The following is a 17,061-nucleotide window of genomic DNA, read 5'->3' as shown; positions in this document are numbered from 1 at the left end:
GCTTTTTAATTTTATTTTCCCTTTTTTGGTTACACTTCACTTTTTCGATAGTCCAAATGCTCTACTATAAACAGTCTGCTAACTATAAGTACATTTGCAACCACATGTCAACTAACTTTAATTAATTTGTAACTATATTTTAACTAACTCTCATTCAAATATTATCAGTATTAATTTTAGGTTAGGGTGAGCAGAATAAATTGACATTATTTAATTAATTTTTTTTTCCCACTTCAGTCCTTCAAAGACATCTCGATTATTTCTTGGTATTGATTCATGGTTATATCATAGGTGTATCTAAATATTTGTCCAAACGAATAATCTGTGTGATGCACCTTTTAGTCAAAATCATGAAGTTTTTAATGGAAAGACAAACCTACTTTTTTATATCCAATGTATTCACAGTTGGAACTCCCGGCATGGTATTAACATGCTCTGACATGTTTTTTTTTTTCTGTCTCCCATCTCTCTCGCCCTTAGGGAGGTGAAGCTATCTGTGGTTTCGTATCTCACTAACTCCATAGTGGACCAGATCCTTCAGGAGCTTTATGCCACACACAAAACCCTGGTACTACAAACCAATTTCTCTCTCCATTCGTCTGTTCATTCTGAACACGTGCACAAGCGTCGCTCTTCCTCACGCATCTGTTCGTCATCACAGCTCCGGCAGGTTTCACAGATGAGACGGCTGGAAGACGGGGGAACAGCCAGGCGCGCACACAGACACGCTGACATACTGGATGTTGTGGAGGATGACTTTGGCATCAGCATAGTGAGTGTGTTACGTGAATCACTCACAACTGACTCATTTGCGTGTTGGGTGGTATTTACAGTATCTGTCATCTCTTGTAACTCAGCGCTCTTGTCATCTGCTCAGTTCGCGATGTTCTCACTCACTTCTGTCGCTCTGCACACAGGACACAATTGCCATTAAGAAACGCAGCTCCAGGACCAGACGTATCCGACCCGTGTCCAACAGACTCAGTGAGTCACACACGTTTTGTTGGATGAAACCAGGATTATCATTCATTTTTTAGTTGAACACTCATTCAGTGCTTTCAAGTCATGTAGACTTATACTGTGTATAAATTATTCAGTTTAAACTAGAGGTGGGCATAGATTAATTTTTTTAATCTAGATTAATCTAGATTAATTTTGGAATTAATCTAGATTAATCTAGATTAAAATGGCTAATTTGAATTCTGCTGAAGGCATTCAGAATATGTGTGCTAACCAAATAATGACTAAAAGTAATTCTTTGAGAACGGGTTTCTCAAGCCAGGTGGCACATTAGACCAGGGGCCCATCTCCTGTTTCCAAAATGCATCACAAACTGCTTGACAATTGCATTTACAACACAATTAACTATACAAACTTGTGTAACCAACTATTCCCACACTGCATGTAGCCTACTTCTGAGTAAAAGGCTGCGCGACGTGCGCGTTGCAGATTAATACACAGATGCACAAGGGCATGGATATTAGTGGTGCAACGGATCACAAAACTCACGATTCGGATCACTTCATGGATTTGGATTCACAGATCGGATCATTTTTCGGATCAGCAAAAAACAAACAAAACAAAACAAAACAAAACAAAAAAGTTTGTTTTTTACTAATTACTGAATGCTTACTTTAAGTAGGCTACTTCTAATCCACAGCAAACACTACTAGCTGAACTAATAAAGTCAGTAACAAAACAAGAACAATTACACAAATATCAAGTGTAAATGAATACAACATAAAGTTACTAATAAAATCAATAACCCTAGAATTCAGGTGCGGAAATTTAATAATTAATTGTAAAATAACTAGTGCTTCTCACTGCAGGTATTTATAGGATGCTGTCTCTTTAAGGCATAATGCACGTACCGACTACTGGCACGCATCTCTTTCTCAGCTGTTTCGGTTCACTGAAGACATAACCGACTGTGTTTACCAGAATACCAAAACGGGTATTAAGACATGACTTTGTATGTGTGTTTCCATTTAAAAAGAAGTTAAAGAGGAATCAGTGTGAATCGCGCCTCTCTCTCTCTCTCTCTCTCTCTCTCTGTGCGCGTGCTCTCTTCAGGTGTGTGCGTTGGCGTGCGTGTTCCCTTTTTAAATTGTTTGAATTGGTAAATTGGCAAGACAAAACATGTGCCAATTATAAACTTTTACTCTATGATGGTTAAATTTAACAATTAATCCGCGAATCACATGCGTGCCGAACCAGTTTGGTCCGTACGGATCACGGATCATCATACACTCAATTCGGCTAGGTAGACATCCGCGCTAAACTATCAAGGTGAAGGTCATCACACCTTACGTAGTTTAGACCCAGCTCCCAACCCAACTTTGAGAATAGATTAACGGCGATATTTTTTTTTATCGCCCGATAAGAGTCTCACGTTAACGCAGCACGTTAACGCCGATAACGGCCCACCTCTAGTTTAAACCCATTCATTCTTTATATCGTGTTTTTAGCTCAATTTCATTTATGAAACTCATTTTAGCATGTTAATTTAGTGTTTTTAATTTTTAATTAACAAAAATACAAAAAATACAAAGAAAAAATACATGCACTTAACTGTGCTCCATGACAATTAAAAAATTAACAGAATAGTTCACTCGAAAATTACAATTTAATGGAAATGTACTCACCCTCAAGCCATCTCAGATGTAAATGAGTTTGTTTTCTTTGTCAGAAAAAAAAAATGAAAAACTTTAGCTCACCAATGGATCCTCTGCAGTGAATGGGTGCCGTCAGAGTGAGAATCCAAACAGCTGCTAAAAACATGCTATCACTAAGATATTTTAACTCAAAACTGTCGATTCTGGCCAAAATTATGCTTCCTCCAGTGAAAAAGTCCATCCCCAGTTGTTCTCTCACATCAAAATCCACTGACATATTTGTTTAGAACTGTTTTGGACAGTTTTTTTTAGCTTGTAAATGCTGCTTTACCTGTGCATATTTCTCCCCTGATTCAGATGAGAACACTTTTTCACTAGAGAAAGTAATACTACGGATAGAGAACTTATATTTTAGCCTAGAAACAATGTTTTGAACATTGTTCACAATGATGGACTGTGATGTTTTTATCAACTGTTTGACTCTCATTCTGACGGCACCCATTCACTCCAAAGTAAATATGTGACCCTGGACCACAAAACCAGTCATAAGGGTCAATTTTGAGATGTATACATCATCTGAAAGTTGAATAAATAGGGTTTCCATTAATGGTTTGTTAGGATAGGACAATATATGGCCAACATACAACTATTTGAAAATCTGGAATCTGAGGATGCAAAATATCAAAATATTGAGAAAATCGCCTTTAAAGTTGTCCAAGTCAAGTTCATATGCATATTACTAATCACAAATTAAGTTTTGATATATTTACTGTAGGAAATTTACAAAATATCTTCACTGAACATGATCTTTACTTAATATCCTAATGATTTTTGGCATAAAAGAAAAATCAATCATTTTGACCCATACAATGTATTTTTGGTTATTACTACAAATATACACATGCTACTTAAGACTGGTTTTGTGGTCCAGGGTCACATATTGATGAGAAGTGATGTACAGTGATTCTAAATTTTCAACACATTTTCCCTTTTGGTAGAACTATTCCTTTACAAAAATAAATGAGACAATATATTGACTTTTAATGTATTTACTTATTGTATATTCAGTGCTTTTATCTGCCACCATAATGTCTTTTGCTGATCATTTCCCAGGAGATATAGTATATATAAATATTTGTGATTGATTCAATTAATTAATCAGCAGTCATATAATTAATTTTATGGGATTTACTTTCCTCCAGGTCTAGGTGAAGACCCCAACTCTTCACCTTTAGTGTCCACTCCTCAGACATCTGCTCCTCTTTCACGCTCAGCATCATGGGAAGGTCTGTCCACCCTGCCCACACAGGGCTCACCTCTGCGTCATGTGACCCACGTCAGACCGCGTCCACCACGAAGGCACAGGACTGCACACGCTCCCTTTGAGGCAGTAAGAACCAGTACCATTGCCAGTATTGCCACACCAATACAAATTTTTATAAATCTTTATATATCATTTTCACTGGTAAAATAAGGTAAATAAAAATGAGGTAAATGTCAAAAAATGACAAAAGGATAGTTCACTCATAAATAAAAATTCTGGGATCAATTACTCAACCTTATGTCATTCTAAACCAGCAAGACTTTCTTTCATCTTCAAAACACAAATTAAGATATTTTGATGCAATCCGAGAGCTTTCTGACCCTGAATAGACGGAAACGTAAAAAACACATTCAAGGCCTAGAAATGACATCGATAAGCAAGTCCATGTGAGTCTCGTGAACAGTGGTGGAGACTGACACAAAAGTAAAGAAATTGTTGAATAAAGTCTTTTCCCCCCCTTTTTTTCTTTGCACACAAAAAGTATTCTCATAGATTCATAACATTACAGTTAAACCACTGATGTCACATAGACTATTTTATCAATGTCCTTACTACCTTTCTGGCCCCTGAACGTGGCAGTTGCTTTGCAGAGTCAGAAAGCTCTCGGATTTCATCAAAAATATCTGAATTTGTGTTGACATGAGAGTGAGTAATTATTGACAGAATTTTAATTTTTGGGTGAACTATCCCTTTAATACACTTTGACCATTTCAGGATTGCCTCATATTGTGTTATTGCCCTCAGGTGTTATTTAAGCCACATATTCATCATATATTTAAATCAGTTTAATAGAGACACTTGGCAAACAGTCTTTGGTGTATAGTGGAAAAACACAATCTCATCAAACTGAATTCTCTTATATTACTTATAATTAAATCTGCCGCAGGTTTAGGTATACGACTCCAGAGACATCCCTTATCATGTTGTCGTTGAATCACTTGTATCCCCAGTAGTCTTCTTGTAGCTTCTATTGTTCATTTGACTCGTGAACGAAGCAGTTCTGGATCCGTAAAGAAAGAACACACACACACACACACATGTTGGGTTTACATGTTTTATGGGGACATTCCATAGGCGTAATGGTTTTTATACTGTACAAACCGTACTTTCTATCGCCCTACACCTACCCTACACCTAAACCTAGCCCTCACAGGAGATTGTGCACACTTTTACTTCCTCAAAAAAACTCATTGTGCATGATTTATAAGCCTGTTTCCTCATGGGGACCTGAGAAATGTCCCCACAAGGTCAAAATCTACTGGTATTCCTATCCTTGTGGGGACATTTGGTCCCCACAACGTGATGAATACCAGGTACACACACACACACACACACACACACACACACACACACACACACACACACACACACACACACACACACACACACACACACACACACACACACACACACACACACACACACTTTTAATAAAGTATGTAGGATTGCAGGATTATTTTATAATTCTAACCATATAAGTATACAATACCATATATTGGAAGAAAATAATCAAATACACTACCAGTCAAAAGTTTTTGAACAGTAAGATTTTTAATGTCGTTAAGAAAGGATCATGTGACACTGAAGACTGGAATAATGATGCTGAAAATGTAGCTTTGATCCCAGGAATAAATTACATTTTTAAAATATATTCAGATAGAAAAAAGTTGTTTTAAATAGTAAAACTATTTCAAAATGTTACTGTTTTTGCTGTACTTTAGATCAAATAAATGCAGGCTTGGTGAGCAGAAGTGACTTCTTTAAAAAGCATTAAAAATCTTACTGTTTAAAAACTCTTGGCTGGTAGTGTATATAATATATGTATTCAAAAATATGCAAATATATTACTTGATTGAGACCAATTATGATTTTAATGAGAGTGGCCAGTCACTGTGTTTTCTCACAATTCTCGTTTCCTTGGTAACAGTGATTTGCTTCAGGATTGATGACAGTGTGATTTTTCTTTGTAAATTCTGCAGTTAAACACCATTTGAAGTCAAAACCACAACGATTTATAAATCCTACAGGAGTTATTGTTCAAAAATACACAAAATATGAAATAAAAACCAATTAATTGTCAGGCATTCAAGCTGTTGACGAGAGGAAGTTTGGGAAATTTGGGGGGGGGCTGTGATTTTAATCACGTTCTCTTGTTAGCGTGATTGTTCTCAGAAATCTGTCTGAACACAGGCCCAGATGTTTTCTGCAGGGTCTCCAGAATTAAAACATCAAACATTAAAGGCTCTCTCCTTTGCAATCACTTCTGATCAGTCTAAGTGCCTGCAAGCCGTGTCTTTGTAATGTCTGTTGATCAAATTAATGCATTGACATAATACAGATGAACAAATCCCAGATGGTGAGATACAGTACCGTGACAGCAGCATCCACTAACACAAATTTAGAGAGATGATCTACTCCAGTCTCAGTCCTCAAAAGCACACATCATCATCATCATCATTATTTCTCTTGTCGTCCTGTAGCACTGCTCGGAGAATGGTGGAGTATCTCTATTGGATGATGGACTGCCTGACTTCTACACCAAAAGAGTTTTACCAGACAGGTGCTTCAGTACTGAACACTTCTGTGTAGTAATGAAGTCTAACAATGAAGGTGTCATATTTGCTCACTTTTTAAAGGTTGAAGGCATATGGGCATGCTAAAAATGTGGACGTTATCTTATCTCTGACACCCTGACTTTCTGTCCTGCAGTCAGCTGTCATCCCACCATCACGCTCAGGCTCTGAGGAGGAAGAAAAGACGCAGTGTGCTGTCAATCTTCTCTGGATTCAGGAAGAACCGAAACTCTACCATATCATATCAGGAGTCAGACTCAACAGGAAGGGGCGGGGCCTGTGGGGAGGAATGTCGCACTAAGTGAGTCATTCGTATTTTAATATATAATCGTTTATAGCACACTATCGTTCAAAACTTTGACTTTTCAGCAGCTAAAGTTAAAGTCAAAAGTTTACGGAATCTGCAAATGTTAATTATTTTACCAAAATAAGAGGGATCATACAAAATGCATGTTATTTTTTATTTAGTACTGACCTGAATAAGATACTTCACATAGCCCACAAGAGAAAATAATAGTTGAATTTATAAAAATGACCCCGTTCAAAAATTTACATACACTTGATTCTTAATACTGTGTTGTTACCTGATTGATCCACAGATGTGTTTTTGTTTAGCGATAGTTGTTCATGAGTCCCTTGTTTGTCCTGAACAGTTAAACTGCCAGCTGTTCTTCAGAAAAATCCTTCAGGTCCCACAAATAACAGAAGGTTTAAACACTCACTGATGCTTCAGAAGGAAACATGATGGATCTCAAAATCATAGAGTCATTGTTGGAAAGGGTTCAAACACACAAAAATGCTGAAAAGCCAAAGAATTTGTGAAAGCTGAAGGATTTTTTTGAAGAACTGTTCAGGACAAACAAGGGACTCATGAACAACTATCACTAAACCAAAAAAAACAACCAAAAAAAACAGCTGTGGATCATTCAGGTAACAATTTGGTCAATAATTAACATTTTGAAGATTCTGCAAGCTGTATGTAAACTTTTGACTTTTCTTTTCTAAATAAAAGTATTAATTTCTTTTCAAATAAAAAACTTACTGACCCTAAACATTTGAATGGTAGTGTATATACACTAAATAATCATATAAAGTGTATTACATCAATAAATCAGACAACATAAATCACACGTTTAATCTTAATTTCCTTTTATCTGATGCTCTCTCAGTATTGCCACTGAGAATGTGTACTCCTTGATTCAACACCCAAAGGAACGTGGGAGGTTAGACCTAGGCACTGAGGGCACCAATGGGAGGCTGGTTGGACCGGGTGTTCAGAGGACCCCTCAGCTGTCAGGGCGGCCCGTTCAGGGTATACCCCTGCCGGGAATGATGGGACTTAGCCCCTCCTGCTTCTCCCAGAGACAGGTAAAGTTCACAATATTACATAATTTAGATTCCAGTTCAGGTCTTAAAATTCAGTTGGATTCGAATTAAAGGGATAGTTTACCCAAAAATGAAAACAATATCATCAATTACTCACCCTTGTGTCGTTCCAAACATGTAAGACCTTTGTTCATCTTCATAAGACAAATTAAGATATTTTTGAAGAGCTTTCTGACCCTGCATACACCGCTGTGTTTTTTTTAGACAATACAGAATTCTTTTTTAAAAAATGTCTAATTTGAGGAGAGGGATGAGTAGTAAAAATGATGTATTATTTCTGACTGTCAGAAAACTATTCAGTTACAATGCAGTAAATTCCTCTTCTTGTCGGTCTAATTCCAATTCAACATTCTGTGTTGATATTCCACGTCAGTTCAGATTCCACATCACAAGTTGAAGCAGAGCCAGTTCTTAAATTGAATTTAGGCCAATGCTGGTGCTGATATTTATTTATTCATTCACAAAATGGTGCAGGTAATGTTAAGAACAAACATGGGAAGGAATTGTGTTCATTAGTGAGTAATATAATGCTAGCATCACTTATTTTTGATCGATTCGAAAACAAATTAAATTCTGAATTTAATGAGCGTAATGACATGTTTACCACCGTCTCTCACACTCTGCCTCTCTGTTCCCTGCAGTCGCCTGATTACAGTGAGGTGTTTGGCTCATCAGAAGAGATTGGATATGGAGAGCATGAGATGGACCGGCATTCAGATATCATTGCTAAAGGGCACACGCCCTCTATAGACAGACACTCAGAATCAGGAAGACAGGAATCACAGTCAGACAGCCAGAAAAAGGCAGACAGTGTAATGGACCCTCAGCTGTTGGAAACCAGAAAAAGACCGGAGCCGCCGCCTCAGAGTACCAAGCCGAGCTTAGCGAAGACACGACAACGCCATCTGGAGGAGAGCTCTGGTACTGCATATTCTGTCATTAGTTGACTTTTGCCATTTGTTTTAGTGATTTTTTGTTTCTGGTAACTAGCTTGAATAAGCATTTCACACAGTAAATCAACAGGAATCATCATGGTTGTTTTTATGCTGTCCCTAGATAAATCTACTGACGATTCTGGAGAGCTGAGGGAGAAGGATGAGGAAAAAGATGACAGGAGATGTGGAGAAGACCAAAAACCAGAGGGACAGACTCCACCCATTCCTGAAAAGGTTTATCTTTGTGTCTTTGACTTAAAATGTCAACAACTGTGAGTGATAGCGTGTCTTGATGCTCGTAACAAAGACGTGTCATTAAAACAGCTTTTGATTATGTAATTCTTTTCAGCCATGTTATTATTCACCTCACACGTCTCCCATTGGCTCCTCACCACATGACGTGGCCAATGAAAATCAGCCACCACCTGTCCCGCCCACCTCAGCTAAGCCGGTGTTTCATTCTGCTTCGGTAGATTCTGCTTTGCTTCAAGGTAATATATATATATAATCTTTATAATCTATTATGATTATAATATTAAAGAGAGAGGTCACCCAAAAAATACAAAATCTTCAACATGAATTATTCACCCTCTTGTTTATCTTCGGAACACAAATTAAGATGTGGGAATTAACCCCTCCTGCCCTAAATTAATATTTTAAGGATTTTTACAGCTCTAAACATACACTACCAGTCAAAAGTTTTTGAACAGTGAGATTTTTAATGTTTTTTAAAGAATTTTCTTCTGCTCACCAAGCCTGCATTTATTTGAGCCAAAATACAGCAAAAACAGTAATATTGTGACATATGTTTTACTATTTAAAATGACTGCTTTCTATTTGAATATATTTTAAAATGTAAATTATTTCTGTGATCAAAGCTACTTTTTCAGCGTCATTACTCCAGTCTTCAGTGTCACATGATCCTTCAGAAATCAATTTTATTTTTTTTTATTAGCATTTAAAACAGTTGATGAATAGAAAGATCCAGATTAAACATTATACCATTCAGAAGCTTAGAGCTTAGAGTGCTTTTTTTCTCAGAATTGCGTGATACAAACTCGCAATTCTGATTTTTTCTCTCAGAATTTTGAGATATAAACTCACTTGTGAGTTATAAAGTCAGAATTCCGAGATATAAACTTAGTTAGAATTGCGATAAAAACTCACAATTGCGAGTCTTTAAGTCATAATTGTGAGATATAAACTCACAATTCTGTGAACATATCAGTCTTTTTTTCTCCTCAGAACTGGACTTTATAACTTGCAATTGCGAATTTATAAATTGCGAGACACAAAGTCAGAATTGCGAGAAAAAAAACGGAATTGCAAGTTTATATCTCGTAATTCTGACTTTTTTTCTTACAATTGTGAGTTTATATCACACAATTCTGACTTTATATCTAGCAAAGTCAGAATTGCAAGATGTAAACTCAAAATTGGGAGAAAAAAAGGCAGAATTGTGAGATAAAAAGTCTCAATTACCTTTTTTATTTTTTATTCAGTGGCAGAAACAAGCTTTCATATTAAATTGATCAAAATTGATGATAAAGACATTTATGTTACAAAATTTCTATTTCAGATAAATGTTGTTCTTCTGAGTGTTCAATAAATCTAAGAAACCTGAAAAAAAATTCAACATAATTATAATAAAAAATGCTTTTAAGCAGCAAATCAGAATATTAGAATGATTTCTGAAGGATCGTGTGACTGGAGTAATGATGCCATAAATTCAGCGTTGAAATCACAGGAATAAATTACATTTTACAATATATTCAAATAGAAAACTGTTATTTCAAATAGTAAAAATATTACAAAATTTGTCATTTTTTTGCTGTACTTTAGATTTAAAAAATGCAGGCTTGGTGAGCAGAAGAGAATTCTTTAAAAAACATTAAACATCTTACTGTTCAAAAACTTTGACTGGTAGTGTACATTTTGTAAAATCCTTTTTTTTGCACATCGCAATTTAAAAAAATCCCGACATAGAGAACATATGATCTTTATTTTTGCTCAGGTGATGAAGTCAAAAGCAGCCCTGGAGGTCCCATGAAACCCCATCGAAACAGGAAAGCGAACTCATGTGACACAGGTACAAATTTTGAATCCCTTTTGAGCATGCAACGAGGGTCCACATTCACCATCTACTTCTCTAGGATGCTTTCATCAACTCATCCTTACTTGTGTGATCCCATCCCTCCCTCTGTGTGCCCCCTGTATTTACCCCCTAGGAATGGAGCAGGATGCCCGCTGTGATCTGGAGAGATCCTCAGATCGCAAACCCCCCGTGAAAAAACCTAGACTCCCTCCGAAACGAAATAAGTCCTTGGATTTCCCCGGTACTGTGTTGTTTTGTTTGTGTGTGTGTGTGTGTGTGTATGTGCTTCTTGGAAGCGTCCAGCAGTTTTATCGGATAGCCTGACTGGAAAGTGCTCCGGTAATTAAAGGAAATCTTTCCCGTATTACATGTGAATGTATCGTGAGTGTGCGAGCAAGCGAGCGTGCACCTGTCCGCGTTTGTGTGTCCACAGACAGATGGCTCTGAGCTGACCTTTAACAAAGCCAGATTAGTAAACGGGTAACGTAAGTAGGCCATCATTCACTTCGTTCTCTCTCTCTCTATTTCTCTGTTTATCTCTACAGGTCATCAGAGTTCGGAGCCAAGCAACGCTGAAGCATCATGACAACCATTTGAGCCAAAGCTCTGTGAAAACAGAGGGTCATTGTGATGCTGAGAGGAGAGAGAGGGAGAGATATGATCAGCAGATGAATTTGCACCTTGATGAATTCATAAAGACTCTTGCTTTCGGCTCTCAGTCATTTCACACACACGTATTCAGCATATTCTTGCTTACTCGCGTGAGCTGTTTTGCTTCCCCTCCTGCTTTTACTTAACCACCATTCTTCTGCACCTACCTACGATTCCTTTGTTTCACTCTCTCTCCGTCTCTCTCCCTCTGAGTCTTCTGACAATCTTTGACATAAAGAAACGTTTTGCTATTTATCTTTAAAACTTTAAAACCATAGAATGATATTTTGTAAAGTATAATATATAAACAGAACCAATATTTGCACTAATCATCGCTTGAATTCTCGTTCGGTTTGGTGGATGTACTCCCCCCCCGCCCCATGTCCGACATTACCCACGTGAAGTTTTGTAGTGTGCGACTAACTTATTCTTATCATTTTCTGTCTACTCGATCAATATCATTAGCAGTATTACTGTTGTCTTAATCAGGCATTGTTTATGCAACTGGATAAATGTTTAAGAGTTTGCTGGCCCTAAATGAGCTTTATTTTCTACTAAATGTGATTGAATGAATAAAAACTGAATATTACATTTGCTGTTGTTGTTTTTTAAAATCAATGAATACCCTTTACTAGCCAGAAAGTAGCAGAATGTCATGGTACTGAATGTTTCCCATAATACTTACAGTGCCTTGCAAAAGTATTCATACCCCTTCATTTTTTTCCACATTTTGCTTTGTTGCAGCATTCTGTTAAACTGCTTTAAATTAGTTCCCTTCCGGGAACTCGAGCCGCGTCAGGAACGCTATGGGGAACGCCATTGGCGGGCCGCACTCTGAACTATGTCTAACAACCAATGAATGACGGGGGTGACGTCACAGGCGCGGTGACGTCACCAACCAGGAAGTATAAAGCACGTGCGTTTGAAGCCGGCGGCAGCTTTTGTCATTCAGCGAGAGCGCTCTGTGTCTGTGTCTGTCTGTATCATACTGCTGTTTTTCGTGTCCAGTTTGACACAATTTTATTTGAGTAGTATGGCTACACAACAACCTAGCAAAAAAGAGAGTTTGATGGCGGTTAAGCGCCCGCATAGGCAGTGTGTCCCTCCTTGCCAACGCTTCATTGTTGGTGGGGATACACACAGCCTATGTGTGGTTTGCTTGGGAGCGGAGCACGCACAGTCAGCCCTCGAAAAGGCTGGCTGTACGCACTGTGATCGCTTGCCGGTGCGTGTGCTTCGTTCCCGGAAAGCCCTCTTTGAGGAGGGGGCTTTCACTAGCGTGCCCCGTGGGTCTGGCCCCGCTGCCGCCGAGGCGGAGCGGCGGCTGCACTCGTGGGGCTCGCAGCTCGATCTGCTGGAGGGTATGGAGACGGGTGACCCCCTATCTCCGCCCTCACTCAGCGGATCGAGCGATCTCCTCCTGGATGTGGAAGCCCGCGCTGCGGTTTCTTCCCCCCGGGAGGAGGTCCCCGAGTTCCTCTTGTCTTCCTCCGAGGAGGTTGACATTGAAAGTATAACAGAGGAACCACAACCGCCATCACGCTCGCCTCACTATGAGGAGCTCGTCGAGGTGCTGACTAATGCGGTAGCCAAACTGCACATTACATGGCCCGCAGAACAAAATCCCCCTCATGAGCCGCAGCGAAGCCGGTTAGATGACCGCTTCCTGCGGACGAAGTCAGCACCTCCAAAACGGAGCCTTCCCTTTTTCCCCGATCTCCACCAAGAGCTAGCGAGATCGTGGGAAAAGCCATACTCTTCCCGTCTCTTCTCCCCTGCCGAAAATTATGGAAATGTGGGGGGGGCAGAGGAGTATGGCTATAGGGCGATGCCACGGGTCGAACAGACGCTTGCGGGCTATCTGTCCCCCGGTTCGGCATCGTCCTTGAAGGCTCCGTCCTTGCCCACCAGGCCTCTTAAAGTTACTTCCGGCCTGATGGGTAAGGCATACACGGCAGCAGGTCAAGCAGGGTCTTGCCTCCACACTATGGGCATCCTGCAAGCCTACCAGGCTGACCTACTGAAGGAGTTCAGCAGCGGCGAGGAAGTAAGCGTCACAGAGATGCAAAGAACCGCAGATCTCGCTCTCCGCGCCACCAGGGAGGCCGCCCGTGCTGTTGGGCGGTCTATGGCAGCCCTGGTGGCCGCGGAGAGGCATCTCTGGCTGACCCTGTCCGACGTAAAAGAAAAGGACAGGGTCACGCTTCTGGACGCCCCCCTGCAACCATCTGGCCTCTTTGGTGCCGCGGTTGATACCGTTGTGGCTAGGCACCAGGAGGCCCGCAAGCAGGCGGCGGCATTCAGAACATTCCTTCCTCGCCGCGTGTTCTCCTCTGAGGCTGCTGCACCATCTAAGAAGCAGCCTCAGCCGTGTACGAGCTCCCATCGTGAGGCACAGAAACAGAGCGTTGCTGCCCGTGCTCCCCCGGCCCAGCCTAGGGGACCCGGAAAGCGACGCTCTAAGTCGGGGGCTTCCAAGACCAAGAGGCCTGACCTGAGGGTCGTCCTCCAGTCAAGGAAGTCCTCGGCTAAGCGGCCCTGACGGTTGTGGTTCAGGGCCGTTGAGGGCAGCCCCTCTCGAGGGGGTCTGCACCGTACCTCCAGGTGCGGGTTTCAGACCCCTTCGTGGCCCTCAGGAGATGAGTCAGCTAACCCTGCCAGTGTTACAGGGCGCGGCTATCTCCCGCGAGCATCCTCTAGCTGTTCCGCCCGGAAACGTAGCGGCCCTGGAGAGTTCGCAGCCCCCGCGGGGGTCTCTCGAAGAGCTAGTTCAGGAGCTTCCTGCCAGTTCGCTGTTACAGGTCTCCGAGTTAGCTCCTCGAGCAAATCCAGACACCAGTCTCGAGAGGCTGGTACCCTTAGTGAACTTTCTGGCAGCGTGGAAACTACTGCCAAGAGTCTCAGATTGGGTCCTGCGTACTGTAGAGAAAGGTTATGCTATCCAGTTCGGCGCCACGCCGCCACCTTTCAGTGGGGTTTTTCCAACTTTAGTAAGCCCCGAGCAGGGTCTGGTGATGGAACAAGAGGTAGAAACTCTTCTGAGGAAGGAGGCCATCGAGGTGGTCCCTCCTCAAGACAGGGAATCCGGGTTCTACAGCCGGTACTTCATTGTTCCGAAGAAGGATGGGGGGCTTCGGCCCATCTTAGATCTCAGGCTGCTAAATCGTTCAGTCAGGAAGCTGAAATTCAAGATGCTTACTGTCAGGCAGGTCGTGTCTCAAATCAGGTCCGAGGACTGGTTTGTCACGATAGATCTAAAAGACGCTTATTTTCACGTCTCCATCCTTCCTCAGCACAGGAAGTATCTCAGGTTCGCTTTCAGGGGCAAAGCTTACCAATACAGGGTGCTTCCTTTCGGCCTAGCTCTCTCACCCCGCACTTTCACGAAGTGTGTGGATGCTGCTCTGGCTCCGCTGCGACTCCAGGGCATCCGCATACTCAACTACATAGACGACTGGCTCATCCTAGCCAGCTCGGAGCAGTTAGCGGTTCAGCATCGAGGTGCTGTTCTCGCTCACATGAAAGAATTGGGGTTGAGACTCAACGCCAAGAAGAGTGTGCTCTCTCCACTACAGAAGACCACTTACTTAGGCGTAGTGTGGGACTCGGTCTCCATGCAGGCACGCATGTCTCCTGCACGAGTCGATTCCATACTGACTGCAGTGAATGCAGTAAAGCTAGGCCAGTCACTCACTGTCAAACAGTTTCAAGTACTGTTAGGTCTTATGGCAGCCGCTTCCAACGTGATACCTTTTGGACTGCTGCACATGAGACCACTACAGTGGTGGCTCAGGACCAGGGGGTTCTCCCCGAGGGGAAACCCATTCCGCAAGATCAAGGTCACGCGGCGCTGCCTACGTGCCTTGGCCATGTGGAGGAAACCCTGGTTCCTCTCTCAGGGACCGGTTCTGGGAGCGCCCGGTCGCCGCATCACGCTAGCGACCGACGCTTCCCTTACCGGTTGGGGAGCGGTCATGCGTGGCCGCTCAGCCCAAGGCCTATGGAGTGCCCACCATCTCTCGTGGCACATAAACCGCTTAGAGATGCTGGCAGTATTCCTGGCCCTAAAGAGGTTTCTCCCAGACCTAAGAAACAAACATGTGCTGGTCCGTACAGACAGCACTGCGGTGGTTTACTACATAAACCACCAAGGAGGACTCCGCTCACGCCCCTTGTACAAGCTGGCGTACCGGATACTCCTTTGGTCTCAAGAGAAATTCCTCTCCCTGAGAGCAGTCCATATTCCTGGACATCTGAATGTGGGAGCAGACGTCCTGTCAAGGCAGGGGCCGAGGCCCGGGGAATGGATGCTTCACCCAGAGGTGGTGAAGCAGATCTGGAGAGTGTTTGGCCAGGCTCAGGTGGACCTGTTTGCGACTCAGGAGACATCGCACTGTCCCCTCTGGTACTCTCTAGTTCATCCAGCTCCACTGGGGCTGGATGCCATGGCACAGACGTGGCCGAGGCTGCGTCTGTACGCCTTTCCCCCGATCGCTCTGCTCCCGGGAGTTCTGGAACGGGTCCGTCGGTTTCAAGTGCGGCTGCTACTAGTAGCCCCGTACTGGCCGGCACGAGTATGGTTCTCGGACCTGGTATCTCTCCTAGACGGCTCTCCGTGGGAGATTCCCGTCAGGAGGGACCTCCTGTCTCAGGCTGGGGGCGCAATATGCCACCCCCACCCAGAGAGGTGGAGGTTATGGGTGTGGCCCCTGAGGGGGCACAACTCATAGGAGCGGGTCTCTCAACCGAGGTTGTTGAGACCCTTCTCCAATCCAGAGCTCCCTCTACGAGGAAACTGTATGGCCTTAAGTGGAACTTATTCGCGAGATGGTGCCGCGAGCGCCACCTGGACCCAGTCAACTGCCCGGTCGGTACAGTTCTGGAGTTCCTACAGTCTCGCCTATCCGCAGGGCTAGCTCACTCCACTCTAAAGGTATACGTGGCGGCCATAAGTGCCTACCACGCCCCTTTAGGTGGCCTCTCAGTAGGTAGAGAGCCCTTGGTCATACGGTTCCTCCGCGGTGCGCTCAGGCTGAGGCCTCGAGTGACACCCAGGGTCCCCACGTGGGACCTCGCTGTGGTGCTAGAAGCTCTCTGCAAGCCTCCATTCGAGCCCTTAGAGGAGTCTACGGATCGCGCCCTCACAGTTAAGACGGCGCTCCTGTTAGCACTCACCTCCCTCAAGAGAGTAGGCGATCTGCAGGCCCTTTCAGTGGCCCCATCTCATTTAGAGTTTGCCCCAGGGATGGCCAAGGCCTTTCTATATCCCAGGGTCGGGTACGTCCCGAAGGTCCCCTCCCTAGCACCGCAGCCAGTAACGCTGCAGGCGTTCTATCCTCCTCCATACGTGGAGCCAGGTCACAGGAAGTTAAACTGCATGTGCCCAGTCAGAGCTTTAGACGCATACGTCCACAGAGCTGCCACGTGGCGTAAAACAGAGCAACTGTTTGTCTGTTACGGCCCCCCTAAGAGGGGGAGCCCA

At 42.8% G+C, this 17,061-nt stretch overlaps 2 protein-coding genes across 2 annotated transcripts in view; one reads left to right on the top strand and one right to left on the bottom strand.

Moving 5' to 3' along the window:
- Positions 1-17,061, bottom strand: part of cacna1ba (calcium channel, voltage-dependent, N type, alpha 1B subunit, a) — a 210,553-nt gene that overhangs the window by 131,962 nt on the left and 61,530 nt on the right. The window lies entirely within an intron of this gene.
- Positions 452-12,168, top strand: LOC141334330 (uncharacterized; the record flags this gene model as incomplete). Its single annotated transcript, XM_073839386.1, has 13 exons — positions 452-568; positions 662-772; positions 918-984; positions 3,818-4,005; positions 6,420-6,499; positions 6,649-6,813; positions 7,682-7,880; positions 8,540-8,819; positions 8,955-9,067; positions 9,183-9,324; positions 10,848-10,922; positions 11,062-11,169; positions 11,474-12,168. Coding segments are annotated over 13 exons (1,686 nt in total), but the record flags the coding sequence as incomplete, so codon positions are not given.

Source organism: Garra rufa, chromosome 5 (genome assembly GCF_049309525.1).
Source record: "Garra rufa chromosome 5, GarRuf1.0, whole genome shotgun sequence".
Lineage (NCBI taxonomy): Eukaryota > Metazoa > Chordata > Actinopteri > Cypriniformes > Cyprinidae > Garra > Garra rufa.
Note: the sequence above shows the minus strand (reverse complement) of the source record. Positions and strands in the feature narration are given on the sequence as shown.